The sequence below is a fragment of the Sus scrofa genome, chromosome 1 (assembly GCF_054392235.1).
Source record: "Sus scrofa isolate SSC_HxYL_T2T_F1_AM1 chromosome 1, Sscrofa_HxYL_maternal_Yorkshire_Landrace_v2.0, whole genome shotgun sequence".
Classification (NCBI taxonomy): Eukaryota; Metazoa; Chordata; class Mammalia; order Artiodactyla; family Suidae; genus Sus; species Sus scrofa.
In genome coordinates this window covers 288,137,807-288,151,447 of record NC_139383.1, presented here as the reverse complement: position 1 = coordinate 288,151,447, position 13,641 = coordinate 288,137,807, and the positions used below count along the sequence as shown (strand labels likewise).

At 57.6% G+C, this 13,641-nt stretch overlaps 1 protein-coding gene across 5 annotated transcripts in view; it reads left to right on the top strand.

Annotated features, from left to right (window-relative positions):
- Positions 1 to 545: 545 nt before the first annotated feature.
- CAMSAP1 (calmodulin regulated spectrin associated protein 1) overlaps positions 546 to 13,641 on the top strand; it is a 50,587-nt gene continuing 37,491 nt past the window's right edge. For all 5 annotated transcript variants that reach the window (XM_021081212.2, XM_021081211.2, XM_021081210.2 and 2 more), the window contains exons 1-2: positions 546 to 766; positions 939 to 1,098. In XM_021081212.2, the coding sequence (XP_020936871.2) occupies positions 939 to 1,098 (160 nt within the window). In that variant the 5' untranslated portion in view covers positions 546 to 766. The remainder of the gene's footprint in view (positions 767 to 938; positions 1,099 to 13,641) is intronic.

Genomic DNA, 13,641 nt, shown 5'->3' with positions numbered 1-13,641 from the left:
GTCAGTGCTGCGGGGGACGAGGTGGGGAAGGGGTATTCTAGAGGCTGCTTGCAGGGTGGGGTCCCCGGGCTCCCGCCCCGCTACGGCAGGAGGCGCCCTCAGGCTCCTTCAGTTGGGTAGGGGGGTCTCTAGGCCCCGAGGGCCGCTATGAGGGGAGGCGTCCCAGGGCGCTGCGCTCCTGGAGGGAACCCGTCCCCGCCCCCCGGGCTGCTTCTGGGGCGCGGAGGCGCGGGCTCCGAGAGCATCCCGAGGTCGAAGTCAGCCTGCAGAGGAGCTCGGTCGGTCCGGTGGCGGCTGAGGGCCCGTGGTCCCGGCGGCCCAGTGTCAGGGAGCGGTAGGCGCGGCCCAGACAAAGAGATGCTGCGGGACCCGCCGGGGCCTGTCCACCCGCGCCGCCCGCGCCGCGCGCGACCACGCGCCCGCGCCAAGGGGCGGGGCCTCGGGCGGCGCCCACTGCGCCTGCGGAAGGGGGCGGGGCGAGCCCGGTCGGCCTCCACTGCGCCTGCGGAAAGGGGCGGGGCGGGCGCGGGCCGGCGGCCGCTCCCACTGCGCCTGCGCCGGCCTCGGCGGTGCGCGCGCTCCCGCCGGTTGGCCGCCTCCTCAGCCTCCGCCGCCGCCCCCGGGTCCGCGCACGCGCCCCCCGCCCCGGCCCGCGGCCCCGGCCCGCGCCCCCCGGCTCGCCGCCCCCCGGCCCCGCGGGCCCCGGCTCGGCCGCGCAGCATGCAGCAGCAGCACCCGCGGCGGCGGCGACGGCGGCGGCTCTGAGGTGAGGCCGGGCGGCGGCGGCGGCGGCGGCGGCGCGGGCGCGGGCGGCGGGGGGCGCGGGCGGTCGGTGCCGGGCGGCCGGGCGTGGGTCCCGGGCGCGGCGAGGGTGCGGCGCCTTTGTTGCGGCGGCCCCGGCGCCGCCCGCGCTGCAGCAGCGGCCCTTTTGTGTGCAGATGGTGGACGCGGGCGGCTGCCCGGCCGGGGAGGGCTGGAGGAGGATGGAGGCCGCGCCCGACGGCGCCGTGGACATCGTGCCGCTGGACCGCTACGACCCGGCGCGGGCCAAGATCGCCGCCAACCTGCAGTGGATCTGCGCCAAGGCCTACGGCATAGGTGGGCCGGGGGCGCGAGGGAGGGGCGGCGGGCGCCGCGGGCCTTTGTGCGGTGGCGGCCGGCGCGGGGGCGCGGGGGCGGCGGGGGCCGGCGCCTCCCGCTGCTCGCGGGCGGAACCCCTCGCGCTCGGGCGGGGGGCGCGGGCGGCGGGGGCGGGAACCCTGGGTCCCAGCCGCTCCCGAGCCTTGGGGACGTCAGGTGTGGAACGGCCTGGCGAGGAGGGGCCTGGCCGTGGAAGGCGGCGTGGGAAGCGCTCCCCCCGGTGAATCCCCGCGGCGCCGAGTCCAGCTTGGGCGGCCTAACGTGCTTAGGGGATTAGGGCGCTCCTGTTTCCAGCTCTGGGCGCGTTGCAGACGCAGCGGTTCTCCTGGTTGCTGGGCTCCGACGGCTTCCTCGTGTGAATTTCAGGGGCTTTGTTCCAGGGTTAGCGCTCAGACTTAGTGCTGTGCAACCTTCTCTGAATTTGAAACGTGAAAAAAAAGACCGTCCAGGGGACGACATTCCTGAGTCTAGAGCCGGACCGAGGTGGAGGGAGAAGCCTTTCAGGAAGGCCTGTGGTTGGTCAGTTTGGGAAACTTGCTGAGCAGGTGTCGCCCTGGGACAGGCCCTGGCCGGTCGGGGTGGCCCGGGCGGGGGACGGCCTCCGCCGTGAGCACCCAGGGGCCCCGCGGGCCTCAGGGCCGAGGCCCGCGTCTCGGTGAAGGTGGGCTTTAGAGGCGCGAGGAGAGCGTGTCCCCCGCGCTTTGGGAGGTTCCAGCGGTGCAGCTCTGTTTTGTTCTCCCACGGAGCTTTATTCAGTGTCCACATATGTGATAGCGAAACGCTGCTTTGGGGACCACACGGAAGGGCCGAAAAGCGCGTACCAAGTTTGAGAGGCTCTGGGTGTGCAGCGGGCAGTGTCCTACGCGGCCGGGCCGGCGGGGCCGGCCGGGCTGGCGGGGCAGCGAGCGGCGGTCCCCTGGCCGCCCCTTCCCTCGAGTCTCGCGTGGGCTGTCGTTGGCTTTTCTGTCCGTCTTGCCGCCCTCGTTGACATCAGTAGACTGTATGGTTTCGAGGTTCGTGTTTTGCACCCGTCCTAGCGCCCGCTTCATTCCGCTCGGTTCTTGCGCTCTCCCGACCGCCGCCTGGTCCCCACCTGCTTTTGCCCTGCTGTGTCGTATTTCCCAGGAAGCCTGACCCCTGCGCGCGCGCGCCGCCTCCCGTCCGCCGCTCTTCGGGGCTGTGCGCTCTTGGGCATGGCTCTTGGGGCGCATGTGCAGCGTTCACTCCTGTGTGTGTGTGTCTTTTAAGATTTTGCACATGGAGGAGGCCAAGGTTCTGGTAATGAAGGCCTTGTAGACACAGATACTCTGAAAAAGCTCTCTCCTTGTTTGCGCTCGTTTCTTAGGCTTAGTGGATGCGTTTCCGTCCTGTCGCATGTCGCTCTGTCGTTCTGCGTGGGGTGTGCCAGCTCTCTGGCAATAAACATGCATCTCTCGGTGTCACTGTCGGATTAGCCGAGTTTTATTTCCAAATTGCTCTTGAATACTTGCTGACTCTGGAGATAATTAACTCAGAATCTGATATGAAAATTGGCTTTAAAGCCTGGGAATGACGAAAGGTGGGTATTTATAGAGCCGAGCGGGAACAGGGGCTGAGGGAGACTGGAGGCCCGCTGAGGTCCTCCGCCTGGGCTGCGTCTGACCCGTTGGCTGTGGTGTGCTCGTCAGACACTGATTGCAGGACGTCTGCTTCCCAGTCACTTTTGCAAAATGAGACTGCTTTTCTGTTCCATACCTTGCTTAAGGAAGGGAAGCAGATGTGTGTGTGTGTGAGGCTGCTCTTTAAGTTTACAAATTCGGGTGATTCCGATTCTGCTGACCAAGAAGACTGGCCTCGGCTCCACTGAAGTGATGTCATCAATTTCACCGGCACGTGGGCGCGTGGGAGCCGCGGCAGCTCCGGCGGGAGGTTCTTTTCTCGGCCCCTGGCTGGAGGTCCTGGCTTCCGGGAGGCGGGTGGGGGACGGGAGGGCAGTGTAGCCCTTGCCTCCCCACACTCTTCCTGGTCCCGGGGCCTGTTCCTGTCGTCTTTTGGACGTCTCCGTGCGCCTCCGCTGAGCTTTGAGTGGGGAGGCGTCATCCTTTCAGTCAGCGTGCTTGTTAATTGTTAATTAATTATTTACAACCATGTAAATCAGCTCTTGGGGGTGATGGCGAAAGTTGCTGAAATCTGGGCGTGTCAACGCACTTGTTCGCTAAGTGGCTCAATGGAACCCAACCGCCTTTTCTTCGTGTAGGAATTGAAAGCGCGCAGACACTCTAGGCGGCCAGGTGCTCTGAGGCTGCGTTGTTTTGCCTTTGCCTTTTGGGAGTCTTGGGGTCCCTGGGGTCGCCGCCTGAACCTTGTAGTGAGGGGGGGGGCCCAGGAGGGCTCCCCCTTGGCCAGGCCTTGAGGTGGCATGTGGTTGTGCCGAAACGCTTCCTCCGGGTTTCTTCATCTCTGCTGCCACAGCCAAGAACTGTGGGCCGGCCTGTGCTCTTATTTTTAGATTCTTCTCCTCCTCTTTGGGGGTAACTCTTGTTTCATTGACAGTGTTTTAATTATTCCTTTAGAAATAATATATTGGACACGCTGAAAGGTACTCGCTTCACAGGATCTAGTGTCTGTACAGGGTCGTAGAACCTGTTTAACTGGAATGTTTTCGTGATGTCCTTTTGGGTGAACATTGTAATTAATTGGTAAGTTTAAGAGGGTGACCTGAAGTTTATTTTTAGACTGGAGCGCTAGACTGGGGCTACTGCATTCCTGGCTTTTGGTTCTAGTCCATGACCTCAGGAAATTGAAAGGTGTTTAGGCCTTGGTTTCAGGGCCGCTGGGGGAGTAATAGCTTCTGTTATCTCCCAAGGAGCAGGTTGGAGAAGTAGCCCAGGAAAAGCGCTGGTGCTGCTCCGTCGCTCAGTGGTGGGGGTTCCACCCGCTGAGCAGCCCTGGAAACCCAGGTGCAACTCACTGGAGCTGAGCTGCCCTGAACCCGGCAGGCGGGACAGAGGGGCCACCGGGTCAGTCGTTCCTGGCAGCAGGCGCCACAGGGCTGTGCAGAGCCCACTGCCAGGGAGGGGCTGACACCCGTGTCCTGTCGCTCTCGTTAATTAAACTACGGCTGTGGACGCCTGTGTGGCACGCGGAGTCCGCCTCTGGCCCCTTTGGCCTGTGTGGCCGTTGGCGGGCGGCGCGTCAGGCCGCTGATTCTGGCTGATTCTGGCTGTCTCTGTGTAGGCGTCCCTGTCTGTAGGAGCAGAATCCCTTCTTTGCCACCTCCAGGGGGTCAGCGCCTTCCTTTGTTGTGCCCGAGCTTGGTTAGAATGGACAGCCTGCCCGGGACCCCTCTCCAGGCCCAGCACTGGGGGTGAAATCCGCCGTGACTCCCGTGCCTGGACCAGTGGGAGGTGTCACTGGGGAGTCCTAGTGGGAAGGCCTGCATCGGAAGCTCGTCGCCAAGGTTTTTATGCTGATTCCCCCAGGTTACTGGTGTGTGAGTTTAGATTGTATGTTTCAATAGTCGTGTGCTTAGCAAGGGATCTGGGTGCTGCTGAGTTGGGCGGTTCCAGGGCAGTGTGGACGCACCTGCTCCGTGGTCCTGGCTCCCGGGGGCTGGGTGCTGGCCGGTCTTGTAGCGCGGCCTCCCCTCTGCTTGGGCGGGCTGAGAGCCGTCCGGGGCCCGCGAGGTCCGGGGTTGTGGTCGTCCCGTCTGGGACAGAGTCGGTGCTCCGGGGCGCGTCGGATGGGTAAGAGTCGGGACGCCTTTGGCACGGGTGGGATGGGAAGATGTGCTGGGCGGTTCTGTCCCGGTGGCCAAGGGTGGTGCCGTTTTATTTCCAAAGATAGGCTAGTCTGTCCACGTGCTCGTTCTTGTCCTGATGCCACAAATTAAATGCCAGCCAAAGAATGTGCGTCTGTCTCTACCTCACACGGTCCTGATCCTTTAAATCCGAGCCACCTCAGAAGGGCTGTGCTCTGCGCTGCTGTTCAGGTGGTGCACCTTTTCTTCCAGAAGCCCCACTGCTTCTTGGGCCTCCGGATGGCTCACAGGCCCTCCTGCTGTCGACTCTCTTGCTGGCCGTATCACATTCATAGTGCCAGTGTCCTTTTTATTTCCTCGTTAAACTGTTAAAAACTCAGACTGTTGTCACTTTGCATGTGGTCTGAAGGTCCCCAGGCTGGAGCCGATGTCATGTTCATTGGGCAGGACCACCCTCGGAGCGTGTTCTGCACTAAGAAGGTGCAGCGGGGAAGCTCGTGTGCTCTCATTAGTTGCTTAAAATTCCCGTGGTCTGTTGACACGTACAAAGGAGAATGAAATGCAGGGACTGGAGTTCCCCTTGTGGCCCAGCAGGTGAAGAACCTCATCGGTGTGCATGAAGATGTGGCCTCGCTCCCTGGGTTAAGGATCCGGTGTTGCTGCGAGCTGTGGTGTAGGTCGCGGTGGGGCTTGGGTTTGGTGTTGCTGTGGCTGTGGTGCAGGCCGGCAGCTGTAGCTCTGCTTTGCCCCCTAGCTTGGGAACGTCCATATGCCGCGGGTGCAGCCCTAAAAAGACAAAAAAAGAAAAGAAAAGAGATGCAGAGACTGAAAGATGGCAGCTGTGTTGAGGTAGAACGTGGGCTGTCAGGTGGGCACATGGGGACCACGGTGCCTGGGCTGCAGGGGGCAGGGGGCGCCGGCGGAGGGCCGCTGGGGGAGGCTTTGGCGGATGCTCATGTTTGGGCAGAGTGGAGGGCGTCCAGCCAGGCTGCCTGCAGAGGAAGCCGTGTCCGTGGGCACTGAGTCGATTAACCTCCTTGTGACAGAGGATTTGTGGCCTGAAATAGTAGGTGATTAGTTTGGCCATCAGAGTGGGCCAGACTGTTCGTGGCGTGCCGAGCTGGCTGGGGTTTCTCCTGGTGCGTGCCTGGGAAGGTTTTTGCGTGTGTGGGCAGGGGGTGATGTGAGCGAGAGCCTCCTGGCAGGGGGCAGTGGGTAGAGCTGCGGCCCCTGGGATTTGCGGGGGCTCGTCCTGGCCCCCTCGGGCTGCCAGGGCAAGAGCCCCTGGACGCGGTGCTCAGGAGCGTCAGGCGTTCATGTCTCACAGTTCTGGAGGCTGGCCGATCAGGACGAGGGGGCTGGGAGGTTCGGGGTCTGGCGAGAGCTGCTTCCTGACTTGAGCGGGAGCGTCCTTGCGGGGCTCGCATCCCACTCACGAGGGCTGCACCCTCAGCCCCCACTGCCTGCCAAAGCCCCGTCTCCTGATGCCTTCACCCGGGGCTTCGTCTCAGTATGCCTGGGGGGCACCAAGTCCATGGCCGAGCTGAGGTCACTTGGCTTCAAGTACCAAGGCCTCGGCCAGGCTGTCCGAGTGGGAATAGGAAAGGCTGAGCCAACAGGTGTGAGGAAAGCAGAGTCCTCAGCCTGGGCCGGTCGGCGCGTGGGGGTGGGAGGTGGGCCGGCACGAGGAGGTCAGCTGGGGGGCCGCCAGGAAAGGGAGCCAGAGAGACTCCCCAGAGGGGCCCTGGAATGTTCCATTCGGGAAGGTAAAGCTGCGTGTGGCTCAGGAGGGCAAGAAGCAGGTGAAGGAAAGGGAACAGAGACACCAGGACGGAGGGACGCCGCGTCCTCCCTGCTGGCGGGAGCCCAGAGGCCCGCTGGGGTGCGAGTCGGGGTGCACGTGCGTCCACTGCTGCAGGGTTGTGGGGAGGGGCGCCCGGGGGAGGGCCGGGGCGGGGCCTCGGGGTGCCCAGAGCTTGCGGTCGGGTGTGGGCGGGGGCCGTGGAAGGTTCTCAGGAGGGCAGAGCTGCGCCACATCCACACGGGGGCTCTTTGGCGAAGTCTCTGCCGGGTGGGGGGGCAGGGCCGGTGTTTGGACACGGAAGAATTTTGTTTTGAACCTTTGAGGAGACCCGCTCTGTGGAGGGTTACTTTCCAAACAATAAAACGCACACATTTCCCCCCTTTGTGGGCCGAGCTGCGGCCTGTGGAGTTCCTGGGCCAGGGATCAGACTCGCGCGGCAGTCGGGACGGAGCCGCTGCTGCCCAGCGCTGGATCCTCAGCCCCCCAGATGCTGGAGAGCAGCCGGGTGCCGCAGGTCCCCTCGCGCGCCGCGGGGACGCCTAAATAAATGCACTCGCTTTTGAGGGCATCGTCCGGGAGCGCCCGTCGGGGCGCAGCAGAAGCAAATCCGACTGGGATCCGTGAGGATGCGGCGTCCAGCCTGGCCTGGCTCGGTGGGGGAGCGCCCGTGTTGCGGCGGTGCAGGCCCAGACTTGGAGCCGATCGCTCGTTGCCGTGGCTGTGGTGTAGCTGCAGCTCCCATCCACCCCTGGCCTGTGTTAAGCCGATGGAAACGCCCCCGAGGACAGGACCGCAGGGACGGCAAGACACGGTCATCACCTCCAGGGGTTCCCTTGAGCCCCCCCCCCCCCCGCCCCCGGCTTCCAGCTTCTGATGTGCCCGTGGCTGCAGAGCAGGTTGGTCTTCGTAGCGAGTCGTGTGCCTCTGACGCCCACGGCAGAGTCGTTGGCTGTGGCTGCTCTGGGGACTCCTCCGCGTGTGCGGCTCTCTCGTGGGCGCTGGCGGTCGTTGTCATGGTTGGGTACCTCCGTTTTCGTCCCTCGCTCACTGGTGGGTGACACTTGGTTGGCTTCCCGTTTCGGCTGCTGTGGCCGGAGTCCCGATGGCTGCCCGGGGAGGCTCCTGCCGTCTCACCGCTGTGGCTCTAGCTGCTGCTCGGCAGCGTGGGTTCGACCCCGGCCCAGGAATTCCCACGTACTGCCTGTGTGGCAAAAAAGGGAAAAAAATGCCAAAACAACCCCATACCAAACGCCCAGGAGAGAACTAGTTTTGTCTGCTGTGGAGAAAGCTGTGAGTGTTCAGGTCTTCGTGTGGACATAGGTTCGCACTGGTCTCGCTAGACGCCTGGGCGCCGAGGTCCTGGGTCACCCGAGTGTTTAACTCCTCCGCTGCTTTTCAAAGCGCCTGTGTCGTTTTTTATTTTCAGCAGCGAGTGTGAGAGCTCCGGTTGCCCGGTAACCTTGCCAACACGGGGCACTGTCGGTCTTTTTAACAGTAGCCCTTCAAGTGCCAGGGTGGGGACACCTCCCTGTGGTTGTGGCAAGTGCGTTTCCCTGGTGACCAATAACGGTGAGCGTTTCTCAAACCTGTGCTTACGGGCCAGCTGAATCTCTTTTTGCAAAGTGTCTTTTTAGATTTTTGGCCGACTGAAAAAATGACACTTTTATTTTGAGCTAATCGGGTGCTGACGTGCAGTTGATCGTAGGGTCTTGGGCACCTGCAGCACGTTTCCCCCGAGGTAACTTCTTGCAAAACCTCGATGCATCACAGAGGGAGTATTGACGGTGTTTGATTAGATACAGCGCCTCCCACCCCGCAGGACCTCGTCCCTCCCCGAGCCTTTTATAGCTGCACCTGCCGCCCTTCCGTTTGCTTTGGGCTTATTTTGCCCTGCTTCTGGTTTCTTGTTTTTTCTTTCTTTCTTTTTTCTTTTCTTTTTTTAGGGCCACACCCACAGCATATGGAAGTTCCCAGGCTAGGGGTAGAATGGGAGCTGCAGCTGCCGGCCTACACCACAGCCACACGGCAACACGTGATCCAAGCCGTGTCTGCGACCCACACCACAGCTCACGGCAATGCCAGATCCTTAGCTCACTGAGCGAGGCCGGGGATCGAACCCGAGACGCCATGGATTACCGCTGAGCCACAGCAGGAACTCCTCCTTCTGGTTTCTTGAGCGTGGGGCTTAGATTCTTAGTTTGAGGTCTGTCCTCTTTTCCAGTGCTCTGAGTTTTCTCTGTGGTGCTGCCATGTGTTGATATGTTGTATTTTCATTCTGTTCTCTGTATTGTTCTTTTGTATTTTTTGGTATTTTTTTTTCCTTTGATACTTTGCATTTGATTCATGAATGATGTAGAGGTGTAATTTCCAATTGCTGAGATTTTGCTGTTTTGGATTTCTGTTGTTAGTCTGATTCCGTTATGGCAAGAGAACATGCTCTGATTTCTGTTCTTTTAAAGTTGTTTGGGTTTGTTTTACGGCCCAGGACAAGGTCCGTTTTGGTGACTGTTCTGTGGGTGTTTGAAGACCTGCGTTTTCTGTAGTTGGGTGGCGTGCTTTACGTGGCAGTTAGATGCTTTTTATTGGTCGTGTGGTTCAGAAGGCTCTCCTCGTTGATTTTATCCCTTGTCAGTCCCTGATGGGGGATGTTTGAGGCTCTGTACTTGCAGTGCCTATTTCCGTCTTAGCTCTCTCTTTCTTTCTTAAGTGAGTTCTGAGGCGCTGTAGTTTGGTGCACACACATTTAGGATTGCAAGTCTTCTTGGCGGATGACTCGTTTACTCGCCCTGTCTCCAGTAATTCTCGTTCTCCTTTATCAGATATTAATGCAGCTGGTCTGAGGCTTTGGAGGCTTTTTTCCACCGTATTTGTCTGGGTAGCCTTTTTATGCCTTTACTTTCAACCTACCTGCATCGTTGAATTCGAGGTAAGTTTCTGGTAAACACCGTATAGTCGTGTCGTGCTTTTTAAAGCCACTCTGCCAATCTCTGTCTTTTCCTTGGTGTCTTTAGCATATTAATGGTTAATATAATTACTGCTCCGTGACTGCGTATGTCTGCCTTTTCTTCGGCTGCTCCACCGCATGTGGAGTTCTTGGGCCAGGGATCCGATTGGAGCCGCTGCCCCAGCAGTGCCGGAGCCTTCAGCCCACCGTACTGGGCCAGGGGTCAAACCTGCGTCCTGGTGTTGCAGACACCACGGATCCTGTAAGTGCCACAGAGGACTCCAAGCCTGACGTTTTATTATTTATTTTCTGTTCGTTTTCTGTTTCTTGTTTTGTGTGGGTTTTTTGGGGGGCCTTCTTGTGGATTACTTGGCTGTTTTTTATGATTCCATCTTGATTTATTTGCATCGTCTTGGGGTATGTCTCTTTCTATAGTTTTCTTAGTGGTGCTCTGCGTATTACAGTACACTTGTGACTGACAGCAGTGGACAGGTATTGTTCTACCATTTTGAGGGTGATATGGGAACCTTTTTTCCATTAGGTTCCTCTGCTCCCCCTGCTTTTAAATATCACCATTGCCTTGAGCACCTGAAAGTGTTGCAGTTTTTCTTTTTTTGGCTGTGTTTGTGGCATGCAGAAGTTCCCGGGCCAGGGATTGAAGCAGCACTACAGCAGTAACCAGAGCCACAGCAGGGACAGCATGAGATCCTTAACCAGCTGAGCCGCCATGGAACTCCCATGTTGTAGATTTTGCCATCAGATATAATTGAGAAAATTCTTGAGGAAAAGGATAACCTATTTATATGTAGAACCCATTTCTGTATATTTTTCTTCCTGATTCTCTGGATTTTTTTGGTTGGTTTGTTTGTTTGGCTTTTGTCTTTTTAGGGCCGCACCTGCAGCATATGGAGGTTCCCAGGCTAGGGGTCCAGTCAGCGCTGCAGCTGGCAACCTGTGCCACAGCCACAGCCACATCAACGTGGGATCCACGCCATGTCTGTGACCTACACCACAGCTCACGGCAGTGCCGGATCAGCCCACTGAGCGAGGCCAGGGATTGAACCCTTATCCTCAGGGATACTAGTCGGGTTCGTTAACAGCTGAGCCATGATGGGAACTCCTCTGATTCTCTGTTTTTTTAAAAATCATTTTCTTTCTGTTTGGAGAATTTCTTTTAGACATTGTTTTAAGGTTTGCTAGAGACTTTTTTTTTTTAAGTTTTCCTTTGTCTGAGGATGTCTTTATTTCTTCTTTATTCCTTAAGGATAATTTCACCAGATATGGAGTCAATTGACAGTTGTTGCCTCAAGCACTTGAAAAACGTGCATCGCTTACTTCTGTCCTCCACGGCTTCGAGGAGAAACCTGCTGTCACTTGAATCGGTGTTCCTTTATCCATAATGTGTTATTCTTTCTCTCGGGTTGCTCCAGAATATTTTCCTTGTCTTCAGTTTTCCGAAGTCTGATTATGATGTGTCTTGGTGTGGATTTCTTTGGGTTTGTTCTATATGGGGTTCACTCAGTTTTGTGAAATCTCTGGGCTGGTGTCTTTCTCCGTATTAGGAATAGTTTTCAGCCATTGTTTGCTTAAATACTGTTTCAGCCCTACTCACTTTCTTTCTTGGGACTCCAGAGATACACACGGTGGATCTTTTTTGTTCCTGGACATGTCCCGGAGGCTCTGTTCATTTTATGACTTTGAGTATGTTTTCTCTGCTGTTCACATCGGGTAAATTCTGCGTCTTACTCCTCAAGTTCACTGATTCGATTCTCTGTCCTCTCCACGTCAACTTACTTTGGCCACACCTGTGGCATGCAGATGTTCCCAGCCAGAGATGGCCCCCATGCCACAGCAGCAACCTGAGGCATAGCAGTGACGACACTGGACCCTTAACCCTCTGGGCCACCGAGGAATTCCGCCACTTTAACTATGGAGACTAGTGAGTTTTAAAATTTGTTATTCTGTTTAATCAGATTTTGTTATTGTTTTTTCATTTTTAGGGCTCCTTTTGTGGCATATAGAGGTTCCCAGGCTAGGGGTCGAATCGAAGCTACAGCTCCCAGCCTACGCCGCAGCCATAACAACACCACATCCGAGCCCACCTGTGATCTGCCCCAGAGCTCATGGCAACGCTGGATCATTTAGCCCACTGACTAGGGCCAGGGATTGAACCTGCGTCCTCATGAATACTAGTTGGACTCATTACCACTGAGCCACAACAGGAACTTCCAGTTTATCAGTTTTTATACTTTGTTCTTTTTATAACTTATTTGCTGTTTTTTTTTCAGTTTTCATTTGTTTTGTAATTGTTGTAGATTCATATTTCGGACGTTGTCTAAAGGCCTTTGTTGGATAATCCAGCATCTGACTCATCTTGGTGTTGGTGTCAGTTGATTCTCTCCTCATTAAAGGCTTATTTTCTTGGTTCTGGGTGTGATAGGTGACTTTCTTATTGTTTGCTGGTCATTTGGCTGTCATGCTAGGAGACTCTGGGTGCTCCTGAGGTTTTTTGTGGAGTAGGCAGACTCCCGCTCCTCTCCTGCCCACGTGTGGACATGGTTCCAGTGGCAGCCTAATGTTCACCGTCCTTGTGAGGCACCTTGTTGTGATGGTGGGTCTGGTGCCCCCGCTGCGCCTGCTGGTGCTGCTTTAGGAGGGGATTGCCCGGTGCTTCTGGGTGGGTGGGAGGCTGTTCTCTGCTGCAGGACACGGAGCGTCCAGGCTGGGTGCTCGTTATGGTGGGGTCCTGGTCCGACCGCTGGACTCCCCTGGTGCAGAGTGATGAGAGGGTATTCCAGGGCTGAGGGGGAAGGATGGAGCTTCCAGGCTGGGTGCCTTGCTGAGGCAAGTGTCCAGGCTGCTGCTTAGTGGGGCGTCCTGTTGATCCCGTGCTGGTTCTGCCAGCCTGGCCTCTGTGGCAGGTCTGGGGCAGGAACGAGCGTGTTCCACTCACCTTCTATTTCTAGGCTGAGGTCGGGAGGTACCAGGCTGGGGTCACCTTTTGGTGGGGGTCGTGCGGCCCTCTTGCTGTGCTCCTCCAGTCCTGGCGTCCCAGACCGGTGGGCCGTCCTCTTCCAGCTCTTGGAGTCCCTCTTGGTAACCCTGTAAGTTATTTCCAGGGTTTGCGCTGTGCCAGGGAGCGAGGAGTGTCTGGTCTCGGCGGCATGTGCTCCTGGCTGCTCTCAAGGTTTTCCTTTGTCTTTGGGTAGGTCAGTGTTACTGCGAGGTTCTTTGGTGTGTGGATTAACTTTTTTTGTAAACCCTGCCAGGGTTCGTCCCCGTCTGCCCCGTGTTTTCTTTCCTTTCTGCCGGGGTCTCTAGTCACCCCTGTGGCGCTCACAGGGTCTGTCATTTATCGTCTCGGCTGTGTCTTCTCTCCTCTGTGTGTGGCGTGCTGCTGAGCAGCCCTGGGTATAAATCCAGTGGCTGCACTTTCCTTGGTGTAATTCTTACTCGGTTCTTTTTCTGCTCTGCCGAGCGCTCTCTCTCTAACAGTCTCCATGTTTCTACCAAATTTAGGAGTCTTGTCTCTTCTCCTGCCACCGTTCGAGGCACAGGCATTGAGGGTCTGCCGGATGCCTCCCGTTGGCGTCCTCTGGCCCTGGGCTTTTCGTTTTATTCCGTCAGTTTTCCTCTGCTCTTTAGATGGACCGTTGCCGTTGATCTGTCTTCAAGTTCACTGACTCTTTCCTCTGCCGTTCTCTTCACCTCTTTTTGTTTTTTGTTTGTCCTTTTTTGGCCGCACCACGTCGTACGGAGTTCCCAGGCCAGGGATCAGATCTGAGCCGCGCTGGTGACCCGTGTGGCAACACTGGATCCTTTAACCCACTGTGCTGGGCTGGGGACCGAACCGGCATCGTCCTGGTGCTGTAGAGACGCTGCCACTCCTGTTGTGCCACAGAAGAAACTTCCATTTTTGCTTCTTAAAAATTAAATTTAATTATTTATTTGCTTTTGCACTTTTCAAAGGTTGCTTTCCACGTGCGGTTATTACAGGCCGTTGGCTCTGTTCCC